This window comes from Ascidia mentula, chromosome 1 (assembly GCF_947561715.1).
Source record: "Ascidia mentula chromosome 1, kaAscMent1.1, whole genome shotgun sequence".
Taxonomy (NCBI): Eukaryota; Metazoa; Chordata; class Ascidiacea; order Phlebobranchia; family Ascidiidae; genus Ascidia; species Ascidia mentula.
In genome coordinates, this window is record NC_138566.1 from 23,473,612 (window position 1) to 23,488,872 (window position 15,261).

At 40.3% G+C, this 15,261-nt stretch overlaps 2 protein-coding genes across 2 annotated transcripts; one reads left to right on the top strand and one right to left on the bottom strand.

Annotated features, from left to right (window-relative positions):
* Window positions 1-271: 271 nt before the first annotated feature.
* On the bottom strand, window positions 272-4,382 carry LOC145902074 (transmembrane 7 superfamily member 3-like). Its single transcript, XM_082989928.1, has 8 exons — window positions 4,242-4,382; window positions 3,914-4,018; window positions 2,965-3,859; window positions 2,518-2,639; window positions 2,292-2,442; window positions 1,830-2,083; window positions 1,403-1,567; window positions 272-682 (listed from the first exon to the last, which is right to left on the bottom strand). The coding sequence occupies exons 1-8, from the start codon at window positions 4,294-4,296 to the stop codon at window positions 549-551; spliced, it is 1,881 nt and encodes a 626-aa protein (XP_082846054.1). The 5' UTR covers window positions 4,297-4,382; the 3' UTR covers window positions 272-548.
* A 6,792-nt stretch (window positions 4,383-11,174) lies between these two features.
* Window positions 11,175-15,007, top strand: LOC145890106 (uncharacterized). Its single transcript, XM_082981148.1, has 10 exons — window positions 11,175-11,384; window positions 11,564-11,671; window positions 11,773-11,978; window positions 12,117-12,305; window positions 12,454-12,569; window positions 12,634-12,755; window positions 12,985-13,078; window positions 13,309-13,800; window positions 13,981-14,235; window positions 14,355-15,007. The coding sequence occupies exons 1-10, from the start codon at window positions 11,175-11,177 to the stop codon at window positions 15,005-15,007; spliced, it is 2,445 nt and encodes an 814-aa protein (XP_082837274.1).
* The last annotated feature ends 254 nt before the right edge of the window (window positions 15,008-15,261 follow it).

Below are 15,261 nucleotides of genomic sequence, written 5' to 3' on the forward strand. Positions count from 1 at the left end.
TTGCCGAAAGACTGCATTATTCCTTTATGTAATCGACACTCTCGCAAGGGCCTTGAAAATGAGAAGCAACGTATTTTTGGACAGACAACAGAATTGAAATGGAAGGTGGCCAAGAACGTGATACACCATGAGTGAGAAACCTAAATTAAATTTAGCAACGTTATGTTACGTCATAATCAAAGTTTGGAACTTGGATGCGAGCGCACTGTCAGTTGTTTTTTAAGCAATTTTACTTGCAGCTGGAAAAAACTTTATTAACGACGCTGGCCTAAAAAATTACAAAACCACAGCTGTCTCTTTTTACTAAAATAATTCATTTTTGTACTAAAAACTGTAATAAAAAAAAAGAATATTTTCCGAAAACGAAAAGAAGTTAACGCATATGGACATAATTCACTGGTACAAAAAAGGAACGAACAGTAAATTGGAATAAAAATACAAACGAATATTGACTGCCATGAACAAAAAACTTTTTACAAACATCAATGAAAATAGAAATGAAAATTTGTAACTATCCAAAAAACGACTTGTGCACAAATATGGCGTCCCTATATGCTGCTGGGCAACAGCTGGGCGGTTTCTCGACCGGGGAACAGCTCTCTGTAGTCTGGAGGTTCATCACTTACGTCACCATCATAGTCGAAGCTTTCGCAACTTAAAGCGCCGCTAGAAATGCTCTGATCTACAAAGTGAAATATTTGAATCATGCAGTTAAGCTGTATGTGTGCTAATATGATCAACAGCATTTTAGCTTCGGTTTTCATTTTCAAAGTTATTTACTCCAAATATTTTGCACCCATGAAATACATATGTTGCGCACAAATAATTTACATCGAAAAATATACGCATATAGCCAACAAAACATCTGGTTTTATGAGGGGTGTATTTTCAAAATGGTTTCTAAATGAGTGGGCATTTCCATATTGGTGGACAAGCAACACATTCTTAGCTTTAAATCTAATATGTTCTGGCCATTTGACCTTGAATTTGTGGTCCTTGCTTTAACAGGACTTTGCATTTCGTTTGGGGTACACTAAAAGGACTAATTGTTTAAGAACTGTTGCACATCAACCAGTTTCCTAATCTCGTTTTCTAAGTCAACTAAGTAATTTCTTGTCAATCACTTATTCAACAACAACTACACTACCAAACATAAGTTTTGTAAAAAGACTGTCCAGTTTGGCACACATGTTTTGCAGCCCACAATTGTAAATATTAATCAGGTCAATATATTTTTGTGACTGATTAAAAACAATTAAAAAATAATAATTTTTTTATGCAAAAACTACCATGCACAGACACCAATAAAACTAAATGCTGTAAAGTTGGACATAACGCTACAGACAGGTTTTGAGTGCACTTACCTTTACATTTTATGACATTATGCATTTATTAAACTTACTATCTGGTGTTGGTACATTATCATCTTGGTATATATCCATGGTAGGCTGTAGTTGTGCCAGTTCTCTAGGTGTTAGTGGAAAAGGTGGTCGATCTCTGGTCAGAAAGTATTGGGACACTATGCCCAACAAAAACAACCCGCACCAAATGCCAATCAACACACAATCTAAACAACAACATAGGGTAATTACAGACCTCATGCACTCACAGCAGTATTACAATAGTCCAGCTAAAAAATAGCATTTTTTAAATAAAATATTTGTTCTAGTCAGATATCCTGAAGTTGTGTAGTATAAATAAAAATAAAATTGGAGATATGTACTAAAATGCAAGCTAGCATTACACAGAAACGTTTACAGTTTATGAAGTGACTGATGCACACATACTACAAACCTAGGTAGAGAATTTTGCTTAAAAGATTGACTCACCTAAAGTGTAAAGTGGATATACAATTGTGGCATCCAGCAGAGGAACTGTGGCCATTTTGCGTATCAAAATAAAGACAAACTGCCCAACGATTGAGCAGCTCCAAAATCCATAGCCTACAGATGCAACAACTATGCAGGATCCTACCAGAGCTGAGCTTATTATACACAAACGATGCATCTTGGAGAGGACTATCAACGCCAACATGTATATCAAACACCCACACAGGAAGCAAATAATAAATGTTCCTCGATATCTGAAAAAATTAAGCAGGCTTAAAGTAGTTTCAATAAATATTTACATAAAGATCCTCTAAGTTTACTGCTTTTGAGTAAAGTTATACCAGAAAATTTTTTTTTGGGTTTTACAAACAGATATGAGACCGTAAGTTAAAAAAGGAACATAATCTACAGCTTAAAATTTATTTTAAATTGTCGTAACTTTAAACAGTGCATTGTACTTACTCAAATATGTTTATATTTGACAATGGGGTAATAAAAGTTATACACGAAAAGCAAAAGCCACCAACAATTCCGATTAAGCAGCTAAACATGGATGCATTTCCACATCTATGCCACAATGCAGTAATACTACTTCCTCCAATTACACCAGCAACTACAAAACAAAATTTACCAATCATGATTTTGTAAAGCAGCCCATCATGTTTATACAACACATAACGGCAACTACCTGCTATCCATCCAAAATCGAGTCCATCAATACCAGTCCACATGTTACCTGCTTCCACAATGCATAAAGACAATAGACAGAAGAATAATCCAGAGACAAAAAACAGTTCAAAAATATAGAACCTTTTAAAAAAAATATACGCAAAAACTGAGAAACTAAGGAAAATTCGTATAGTGCTATTTTTTTGTTGCCATGCATAGTAATTTATAGGAAATGCTCTTCCGGCACTCAAGTTTCGAAAAGGTTTATTGAAAACAACGTTTCGTCCACGATCCGGCGAGAGTTCCTCAGAGTTATGACATTTGTGCCAGAAGAGCAATTCCTATTGGGGAAAATTTAATTGGACCAGGATGGGAATTTTTTTTGCGGTTGCAACAGCGGCTAACATGCAAAACACATATGTACATTCTTCAGCTCTCAATGATGGATGCAAGCTATAACACCAACCTGTGTCCAGTAATGCACAGAAACAACCCCACAATTCCAAGGAGTATAGCAACTACTTTATAGGCCAAGCCTGCTTGTGGAGAGTGGTTACTTTCAGGCATGCTGATTGTAGTTGGAATATACATAGATTGTGTTCCGAGATTTGGGTCCCTAACCACTATGTAGGTCATCATTGAAGCACATTTGTATGCTGCTAGGTGGTATTGCCCTTTATCAGAATTAGCCATTGTCTTGATTTTATAGGAATGAGTTTTGCCGCTAAATATGTTGGCAATGTCATTCAAATAGGCACTGTTGGTGTTGCATAGTGATCTGTTGCAAAATGCACATGATTTCTGTATATTTGAGTTTGCTCTAGCAGTGAAATAAGCATACACATCATATTCAAGTCTCAAATGTTCTGACTTTTCTGTGTCACATACTGGTGGCTTTACACCTGCTGCATATCCCACATTTGCAGAGGAAAACTGTACTCTTGCTGAACCACTGGGTGATACTTTAACATCAATCATGGGGTAAATATTAAGATTGTGAACAAGGTTACATGCCCCTGGTATCGGTTGTGTACTGTTGTATGCCAGGGCAGTAATAAGGCACTGGTCTGACAAATCTGATGTACAGTTTTCAGTCAGTTTTAAATACATCACAATATCATCCGAGTGGTGCATGGCCACCAAACCCACCGAGGTCCCATTTGCATATTGCCCAAATGAAAATCTTGAGCTTAGGCTGAGAGAAAGTAATGAATATTCACATGCAACATGCACCAAAACCCATACAGTGGTTGAAGTTGATGCAACATTTAGGGTGTATACACTTTGATAATGTAATGCATATCTTTCAGAATTTCCAGGTAAAATATCAATAACACTTGGTTTCGAAAAGATTTGCTGACCTAAAAAAATTAGGATGTTACAACTTAAATATTATTTCGCCATTGAAAAAGTACTTTTCACTTCTGATCTAAGTAATTCATGATTGTCTCCAAAGTTTGCAAGCCCACTTGTATTGGTAGTACTTGAGACAGAAAGCTTGCTTTCCAAACCATGCAAGTCTGCGAGAATATCAAGCAGAATAACTTGCTGATAGAAAATTGGAAATAGGATTTAAACACACATTTAGGCAAATACTTATGTTGTGCACCCATTTGCAAACACAACATCAAGAAATATTACCTACAAGAAAAATAGCCTATCCTATTGCAGTGTGTTTATCCGACTACGCAATTTAAAAAAAAATCGAGTAAAAGTCTAATGCAAATATAATGAGAAACTTACCCGTTGAACGCAGTAGAATCAACACAATTCCAAGGGTAAAACTTTTGTCCATCATTGCAATAAGCTCAGTTTCGTTTTAACAAAAACGAATCATTTTCTTGTGCAAGAAGAAACATGTCACGTGCCGAAAGTCACGTTGTTGGCAACGCAGAGAATACAGATTCATTTCAACTGACGAAGTAATTTGCATAATAGGGTAATTCCCCTGATTCCAAACCAAGTGCCAATGACTACAAATAACCTTGTAAAAAATACAACAAAGTACGCTGGAGTGCTATTTTTGCTGCCAGACATAGTAAATAATACGAATTGCTCTTCTGGCACTTAAGTATCGAAAGTGTTTATTGAAACCAACGTTTTGTCCACCATTCGGCAAGACTTCCTCAGGGTTGTCCTCGACGTTGGTTTCAATAAACATCGAAACTTAAGTGCCAGAAGAGCAATTCCTATTAAAGTACGCTGTATTCTTACATTCAACGTTCTGAACAACTAGTGCTTATTAGTTAAAACATAGCATTATTGGTTTCGACTTTCGACTTGCATTTTAACAGTTCTTTGCTTCTCAAATGATGAAACTTTGTTTGGATGTTTTGACTGTATGCATTACCCCATTTTAACAGATTTTTTATTCTCTAATGATGAAATTCGATAATCTCTAAGGACCTCACCTTTATATTCGACCCAACATTATTTTTACATAAGATTTATCTACACCGGTATTTTTGAACCAATAAACAGTTTCCGTAAAAAACACCGGGATCATGGGATAAAATCGAAACAAATTTGCAAGGCGGGTGCGAATTTACCAAGGCGACGTGTTGTCGTTGTCGATTGTCGTTTGTATTGTTTGTGACAGTAATAGTTAAAAAAGTTATTTCAGATAAAAGTAATCAATTTTTTCTGTTGTTTTTGTGTTTTGAAAGTGTAACTTTGCACATGGTTCTGTGCGGCCATCATGTACACTGATGCTGGTTCAGGGGATTTTGACACGGAGGAAAACGTTGTTCGTTACATGAACTCAACGTATTTGGACAAGGAATACAGGATCGAACACAACTGGAAAATGTGCTTTATGCATCCTTATCATTACTTAGAACATCCAAAGTACCAGGAGAAACGAAAGGAACTACAGAAGAGTGTAAGTAAAAATAGTGAATTCGCAAATACTGCCCTTGGCGAAAGCGTGAAATTGACAAATTTGTGGTGCAGAATAAAAGCACAAGAGAACACTTGGGCTTTCTCCTATTTTCACGTTTATTTGGGGGCAACAACTGCATACCAATATTAAACAAAGAGTTAATGGAGGTAATGTCCATGTCAAAAACCTGGTGAGAAGCAACAATGCAAATACCTTGCTTGTAAATCCAAATCATCACATGCCTCATTTTTAGTCCGCAGCAAAGACTTGGAAGCAATTGTGAGGGTGTATCACTTTTTAAATCCATAGATGTTTTACTTAAATTTGCTAGTCAGAAAAGATGCAAATCACCATTGATTGCTGTTTATAAGGTATATCATGTCTTTTCAATTTCATAAAATACTTCAGAGTATATTTCGTAATTATCAATAGATTTTTTAATAGCAGTAAAGTTTAAATGTGTTCTGTACGCACTTACATGTGTTCTGTACACACAATTAAGCTAAAAAAAATACATAATTTTTTAATGCATTTCTTGATCTTTAGTTTCTTGAGGGAAGCCCTAAAGTCAAGTCCTGTGAAGTAGATGAGAATATTTTTTGTGAAACACTTGATTCAAACTATGACAGCTTTTCTTTGAAATTAAATTCTGGAGAACTTGAAGATGAGGACTTGAACAACCAACTAAGATTTACTGAAGTATGGAAAATTTGTAATAGTTGTAGTTTATTTATAATAAGTTTTATAAAGAACCTTTGCCAGCCCGAATTATCCTCTCCCAAATTATTGTATGCAATGCACTTACTTTGCAAACAGACACGTTTTTCTGTGTACATATTATTTTTGATTGATGATTTTGTGCAGATATTTTTTTATGACACTAAACAAGAAGGTTGTTTTTCTGCGATGAGAAGCTACCCACGACAAACTACCCCAGTGACTTTGATTAGTTTTCTACCACTTCTGTTCGTGGTTCCCCAGCCAGTGATTCAAAATCCTTATAATAGAAAGTATCAGAGACTTGAAAAGAGATGTAAAAGTAAGTAAAATTGTTTTTATGACTGATGCACTCATGAGAACTGTTTAAATTTGCCAAAGATCTTTCGTCATTCGATTAAAAACCAATATTGTGGAAATAATTGCCAGTTTTTAATCTTACTTAAAAATTGTTTTTAGAGAAAACTTTGAAAAGAGCAACAAGTGCTGATAGTAATCATCTCCACAATGGTATTAGATTTGTCTCTTGCAACCATGAAATTGAGGTAATTGTGTGTGTATTTAAAATCTAGATCATTTGATGTTTATTAACCATTATGTTTAGGACACACATCAAAATAGTTGCAGTTGTAACAGCGACCTCAGGCATCCTGATACCCAAGCTTCAGAACTGAATGTTGATCTGCTAAATGAAGCTGCCATGTGTGCTGGCCTTTTAAACACACCACCAAGTGGCAGAATGCAGCAGTGTGACAGGCAACCAGAACAATCAGTCGAAGAGCTGCTGAGTGGCCTGGACAGTCATTCAATCAATTCCCTTTGTAGAGATGCTGGTATCAACCTTGGACACGATGCTGCAGTGATGTTGCCTGACTCACAAAACTCTGCTGTAGGTCAAGAAACAACCCAAAGTAAAGATTTGTGCTCATTGCGTTCAACCAGCAATATCGATTGTACGAACTCCATATCTGACAGTCAAATGCTTCACACAGAAGATAAAAACATGCAGAATGAATCTGCCACACAGAGCCACCAAGATAAAATAAGAGATTACAACAATAGTATCGGAGATTCTGGCCAAATTCCCCAAATAATAACAACTGTTGATGGCCTGCTGATGATAGATCCACAAGAACAAATGTGTGATATAGGAAGTACAGAACAGGATATGGAAACAGAACAGATGTGTGATATAGGAAGTACAGAACAGAATATGGAAACAACACAATCTGGTGAAGCTCATATTGAAAACCTTTTTGATACAATGAACAATCTGCTTCCCATGCCAACAAATGATCTCACAGAAAATTCTTGTGGATTAACCAATGGGAAAGAAGCAGAGAATGTGAACAAATCTGGTCTGAAATCGGCATCCTCCGCAACAGATGAAATTATTGCAGGACAGTTGTCTAATGTACATTCAACCCAATGCAGTGAGGAAATAGATGAAAACATTTCCCCACCCTTGACAATTGAATCTCCAGACAACAGGTCAAATGCTAACATTGCCCAAGAAAGTAGGTATCCACAAAAAGAATTGCACTTTAACTGTTCTGGGGGTACTCTGCTGACAAAAACCAGCAGCGATGCTGCTTCAGATTCAGACGAAAATTCTTCGACGCGAAAACCGATTCTTGGAATCATAACCAGTCCCAAAAGAAATCCTAATGCCAGGTCTGATTGTCGGAAGCGTGGCCGACCTCGTAAGAGAGTGGTTTTGCCCGGGGAACCGTTGCCGCCACACAGAAAAAAGGCAAAAGTAAGTCTACCACAGCACAGTGAGTTTGATTACGAATCGTCGACAATAATTCAATTGGCAGTCAGATTGCGACGGGAAAAAGAGTTTAAATTACACGCATTTACTCGTCTCAGTGAAACCGTCGAAGTGCGACAACCCGTGCCAAAACTAAGAATTAGGAACAAGTCTGATGATATCGAAGAACCGACAACATGTTGTCAGAGTTCTGTAACGCCGACCAAACTAACAATAGGAACCACCTTGCGAAATTCCAGTAGAAGAAGAAGAGGACTGTCGTTCTGCCAGCTTGTTAGCGAAAGACAGGCCCGTTTAGCTGTGGCAAACATAGTTGTTGGTCGAAAATCAAACGAGGTTGACTCTCAAACCAGTGATACAGAAGCCTCCAACTCGAATTGCCATCGGCAGTCGCCGTCAAGCAACCAAAAGTCTAATACGTTTCAAAAGGACATTGGTATGGGTTCCGGACAAGGTCATCCACAACCGTCGCGACTATCTACGATTTGCATGCCTGGTACGGCCAACTTTGATGCTTCTCCTGCCGAAAACGACTCTTTGGTTGTTGCTGGGGAAAATTCTGAAACCCCAAACCTAATGCCTGGAGCTCCGTCGCGGCCCACGAGGACTGCAATAGAGATTGGTGAGGAACAAAACAAACACAATGAGGAAAGTGGAGATTGCGCACCTCCAAAAACTATGGATGCTGAGCAGACAGAAAGAAGTACAACAGTGCCGGGAGCAACTGCTGAGTACTTAGTATCGGATGACCGAAGCAACGATGGGGCAGACATTGAAGAATCTGGAATTGGAAAAGATGACGAAAATGCTTCGCTGTGTAGCAGTCATGGTGTTGAAGCCGAACAAGAAGAAACCGATGTTGATAATCCTATTCCCTGTTGTGTCGTCGACCAATTTGATGGTGATAAATGTAAACAAACCACAAATCACTGCAAAGACTCCCAGCTAATTTCAACCAACATTGGCCAACTTGCGATCGATGAGGGCAACCTCTTTTTTGGTTTAGTTGGCATTCCGAGACCCATCACTCCATTGTCTGAAAATCGAAGCACCGTCAGCATTGCTACAAAAGACAAAAATCTGCCAATTGTCGAAGAGGTTGGGCAAAATTTAGAAGCTCTAACCACTGTTATGTCGCTTAGTAACCACGATACAGAAAAGCAAAGTCACAGTGTGTTTTTGACTCCTACTTCGAACGATGACTTCAATACGTCCCTTGGTGTTTCTGCAAATTTGCTTTCGCAATCTTTCACGGTGAACAACGATTTTTCTTCGACCACTAGTTCCACAATACAGCCCCATGAGGTACTTTCCCAATCGTTTACTGAGGGTGTCGTGAAAAAAATCACAACAACACTTTCCAAGTCCGGTTCCTCATGTGGTTTGTCAAGCGCTAAGAAACGAAGAAAGTTGTTCCACGGGCTACCTTTGCTAGTTTCAAAAGGGGCAACACCTTGCCTGATACCTTTGGAATGTGCTAACGGACAGAAACCACGCGATCCAAGGTGTTTAAGCGGGCGAGTGGGGAATGGACCCGTTCTTGCAACTTGCAGGTGGGGTGTGGATGAAACCTCACAACTACATTCTTCAAATTTGAAACAAATGTCAATAAAAAACTGCAAGAAGCAACATCAAGCAAGTGCTGACGACATTATTAATAGAAGCACACAAGTAAACACAGCAGGTTCGTCCGCGGCGGCTATTCGTTCCTCAAAGCCTTCCATTAAGAGTCCAACATGCGATAACGTTCGGCATGTTATCTGTGGGGCTTCTAACTACCGCGTAAATCTTTTAATGTGTCGCGAGACTTCCACACACTCGGATGCAGAAATGTCTGGTCCAGGTTCGTTTTACGGGGGCATCGTAGACGAGATCGAGTTCGGTACTTCCCCAAGGGACTATTTTCCGGGAGTCTCCGAAGACGAGGAAAAAACACCTTCTGCAAAACAAGCTTCGACTGCAGGTTACATTCGGGCAAGTGAGGAGGCTGGTGATAAGGGGCTGCGTGGCGTTACATGCAGATTTTCGAACCCGGCAAACAGGGCTCGTGACGAACTAAGACGACTATTTGAGAACCGGCTGAGTGGAGATGTGCAAGAACAGTAGTTTAATCCAACAATTTTATGCCATTTACGTAATTCGTTGTCATTGCCTGTTATTGTACAAGCTTCCCATTTTTCGAGATATTTCAAAATTAATGATTTGCATTTAGTTTTTTATACTGCGTGTAATTCTCGCTCGGCTTTTATCGTGACTCTGCTGGTATTTGAAAGCGCTGATCAAGTTATGTTCATGTTCTTCCAGTTCCATTCAGTTCTTTCGTGTTGATTTTTATCTATTGCCGTCAATTGTGTGCTCACTTGGTTGAAACCCCCTTGTCTGTTTCTGGCAATAAATTCCCAGTTCCGAAGTGAGGTTGGTGTTATGGTTGCACTTTGGAGATCTACGGCAGGTTGCAGCGTACCAATTGTTTCGGCCGGCTGCTATAACTGAAGCTAAGTCTGCTTGCGTATTCTTGCTGTAGACTACTGAATTTGAAACTCCGTCGACAGACTTACTTATTAATAGAAAGACACGTTTGCAAAATCAGGTGGCGTAACTTTAAGTTGTTCCAAGCGCGTTAGTGACTAAGCGGGTAACTTCTAGCGCGTGACAGTTGCTTAGTTAAGTGTCCGAGACTAGTTGGTAGCAGAGTGAATAACAGAGAATTGACTGCGAATTGGTAGAGTAAAGTGCGAACGGATATTTAACAAGTTACAATGAAAAAAGGCCTGCTGTCGAGCCGAATGCCGGAAGACTATGCGAGTTCTGCAGGAAAGCCCAATTCCGTCTGCAGCCATCGGTCCTTCTGTGTTCCAAATGTGTGAAGAATTAAGTAGGGAAACATGCGTGGTGCTAAAAGGTTCCTGGTATTGGGTAGCGTATATTCAACATGATGTATATATTTGCAAAGCAGATGGTTAACAAGAATGACACACTTCCATATAACAACATATTCTATTTGTATGTTTCATGGCCGACTGTTGCGTTAACAACACACAATGAGGGCTTGATGGGAATAATAGTTGCTAATGAGATTAAGTCGGCAAAAAATATTGACAATTCATGCACCCCAGCAACTTATGTGCAATACCTTGTAACCATCACACTCAGCAACTAACAACCAACTTCAGCTTGTAATATTTAAGTGTAATATTGGTCATTGTTACGTCACACTTTCACAGTGATTGCCATCCAAGTTGGAAAACAAAGAGTTTACTGGACGTTTGGTAAACAGCTGGAAAGGGCTTTTAGGAGCTGTAACATGTCTAATAAATCGCATTGTAACGATTATTTGGTGGACAGTAGCCTTGCCGAAGAAGCTATCGAATGTCGTCGTCATGGTTATGTGTTAACGGGAAAATTCCTTGGTCAGGGCGCCTACGCCAAAGTCTATCTTGGCCAGCCTGTAGCTGAAAAGGTTAAAAACAACTTGAGGCTGCGCAAAATGATTGGCGACCAGAACGAAATGAAAGTAAGTAGGTCAGTGACCATATAGTGCTAAATATTTTTTTTGTAAACGTGCAAACAACGTAGTCATTGCAGTTCCTAATTTAACACGCAATCAATGTAGCAATATATTTTTTTCAAACAAAGTTGTTTATCACCTGATAATTGTTAAGAAAGTTAAACCTGCAAAAATGCGTTCACCAGGTGGCGATCAAGATTATATCAACGGCGACCGCTCCAGAAGTTTACATCACGAAGTTTTTGCCGCGCGAAGTGGCTTCAATGAACAAATGCTACTTTCATTCCAACGTTGTAAGCTTCGCAGCTTTCCGCAGTACATAATACAACGTATTATCGTCATATTGCCGGAAAAGTTAAGTCGGTGGCCTCAGTAGCTTCATTAATTCGTTTAGATTCAGCTCTACGACATATTTGCAAGCCGCAGTCGCGTCTATCTCGTTCTGGAATATGCAGAATGTGGAGATTTGCTAAGCTTTGTCAACCAATGTTATGCCAGAAAGTCCATCACACATTGTTTAACGGAGGACAAGGCCCGCATCATGTTTCGCGACATACTCGCCGGGGTACAGTTCGTCCATTTGCGTGGTGTGGCTCACAGGTATACAACTCATTTGGCATTTGTTACTCGTTTCCATAACAACCGAAGCCTTAGCAGTCACAGTGAATATAGGAATTTATTTAGTTGTTTTGTGGCATATTTTTTAATTGCATTTGAGTCACGCTACTAACATCCCAGGGACTTGAAGTGCGAAAACATTCTTCTTACGAAGAACTACAAAGCTAAACTGAGCGACTTCGGCTTCGCGGTTGAAGCACGCCACAGCCGTGAACTCCTCAAGACGCACTGCGGCAGCTATGCCTATGCACCGCCGGAAATATTGTGCCAGAAGAAATACGACGGACGTCTCGCCGACCTATGGAGCTTGTGAGTTCAATAACGATGCGTTTGATTCAAGAAATGCGCAAACATAAATTTAGATTATCGGAAAATAAGTTTATAATTGCTGTTGGTTATAATGTGGAAGCTTGGGCTACATAATAAAATGTGAGAAACGAGAATTTCTTTTGAAAAGGGGCGTTATTCTCTTTGCCATGGTAAACGGGGGACTTCCCTTCAAGGAATCCGACGCGAAAGCCGTTCTTGAGGCGATGAAGAAGCCAGTACATTTTAAGGGCTATTTAACATCCGGTAAGCTATACAGACATGAACCCAAACAAAAGACTGTTAGAAAGTTCTCGCTTGAATGGTGCAGACTGCAAGGATCTCATTAGAGGACTGCTCCGAATTAAACCACACAAGCGACTTTCAATACCGGAAGTCTACGCACATTCCTGGATGAAGAAACACCAAGTAACTACAGAATCCGACAAAAACGTAAGAGAGGGGTTTCCATTGTCAGCACCCTCTGTCCTCTTTAAACTTAAGTTAGCTTCTTGCTTTTAAAAAAATCGTGCTGCATTATAATTGCTCTTGTCAGTGGGAAAAAGACTGACAGAAGCAATAGATAAAGCTGATAACAGGAGGACGGTGTTCATGGTTCCCAATATGTTACGACTTGTCGATACACACTGGGCTTTAAACTTATTGTTGCTTTGTTAATCAGGCTTCCGGAGACGTAACTCACCAGGAAATAAACCTTGCAATATATCCCGACTCGGCGATGCATCTTGCCGACAACCGGTTGGGAAAATTGACAGGTGTGTTGATTCGTGTTACCTCTCCAACCTTGGAGGTAGACACGAGATGTAACTGTTAATATCCTTGCATTTTGCTTGATTTTCGAACCGTACTTTGTTTCCCTGAACATGGTAAATATGTGTTCATATCAACAATAATTTAGCACATCCGTTGGCCCATGCAAATTAACGTAGCACCAATAGTTTAACTTAGTATCAAGAGTAATTCAATCAGCTTTTTTTGTGATAAGACGGGTTTAACAACTCGGAGAACGTACTCCGCTACATCCGGGAATGCATGGGAACAATCGGAGGCGACAAATCTCTCCCAAAGCACTTTCCCGACTCTTGCCGCCTCCACACCCCCAAGCTGCAGCAGACCCACACAAAACCCCACTTTCTCCACAGAGTGCTTGCGTGTGATCCTTCTGGGGATCCCCCGCAGCCACCTAAGCTTCCCCGACCTCCGGACAAGGCTCGCCCGTCAGTTTCGTCACCTGGAAAGTCGCAAAAGAAGGTCGCACTGGCCAAAGGGGGAAACACCTATATTCCGCGGGTCGTCCCGACGCCCGATGCGCACCGGAAGTCCAAGAAGCTTCACGTGATACAAATTGACGATGGTGAAATGGTGGTGTGTGGGGGAAGCCCCAAAAACGGAACCACCACGTTGCCACAGGTGAAAGGGGGTGGCAGAGAGTCGAAGAAAACCAACAGCCGTAAGACACCGTCTACTGCCAGTGCAGGTACAGCGGTTGCTTGTATAACAAATATGCTCCTATATATACGTATTTGTGCACAGGGTATCTCAAAATTCTGGTTGCACTTTTTGGAAAATTACACACGCAAGATTTAAAAAGAAAATTAAAAATTGTTTGAAATAGTCTGTAGAAATCCAACGACACCAACTTCTTTGTCACCCGCAGATATGACAAGGCGCGCTTTCCACATTAAGTATGAGAAAGCCCCAGAAAGCGAGGAAAAGAGGAACACGCCACCTATGGAACAAGCAAACACACCAACTGCCTTCCAACCCCACGTGGCAACAAACGCCAAGATTAACACAACTCCCAACGTCATCGACATAAAAATAAATAATGTGTCTCATCGGGTCCAACGTTCGACAGGGCGGGGTCTGGCGTACGTGAAAACCGAAAGGATTTCAAAGAAACATGACACTGGTAAGTAACGAACCAACAAAAGATCCTGGAACCTTTAAGATTTGAATATTAATCGATTGGACTGTTTGTTCTTTGTGGAGTTGTATACTTATACGCCTTGTAAAGATACATATGTACAGATACTGGGGTAAAGAACAAAGACAGGGCGGCGGGGGCACTTTCAGTTCCTCCTCCTTCGGACCACGCAACAATGATCAAGGGGAAGGGCGCCACCTTGCGACAGAATAAGAAGGATTGTCCAACGGTGAAGTACAACCTTACGTGCAGCCACAGCTACCGCAAACAGCCTGGTTCATCCCGCAAGGCGATTTCAATCAGTCCTTTGCGTTCACCAAAGTCAAGACGTGCCGCTTTACCGGTTGGTCGATCGCCGGTTCAAAAACACACCTCAACGAAGCAACACAGCGATTTTATCAGCGTATCGAAGCTAAGTCAGAACCCGCCGTACTTTTCCCGGGACATAGCGACGCCATACGTTCTGTCCAGGCGTTACGCAAATTTTGATAACGTTCCAGTTAGCCAAGCGTGGAGCGGGAAATCTCCTGCCTCAACCCGCACTACCGGCGTGGCACCAAAGGCTCCCCTGTTGGCTTTTCGTACATCCAGCACCGTTGCTTCGCATGCGCGAAAGCTGCTCAGTCGAAGATCGCAAGAAACTCGACATGTATTAGAAGACCCACGAACTGCGTTTGTCCCGGCGCCTTCGTGTGGCGTTGTTAACCCAACAGCGACCCCTTATCGGGCTGTGTTGAGGTTGACCAATAAACGGTGATACTTTTTTAGCAGTACATTGATCAGAAGGAATAATAAAAACACACTCATATATGGGGGTTTTATACGGGCACGAACGACATAACTCACAAAACTTTTAAAAACCAATACTTTTCGCTCACAAACTTTACTTAAAACTCACCACATTTATAGGCACAAGAGCCACTGCAAGCTATCAGTAAATTAGTCAATTTTGTTGGCACCATTAATAATACGTTAGGTCACGCAGAATATTGAGATCCGAGAAATCAAATC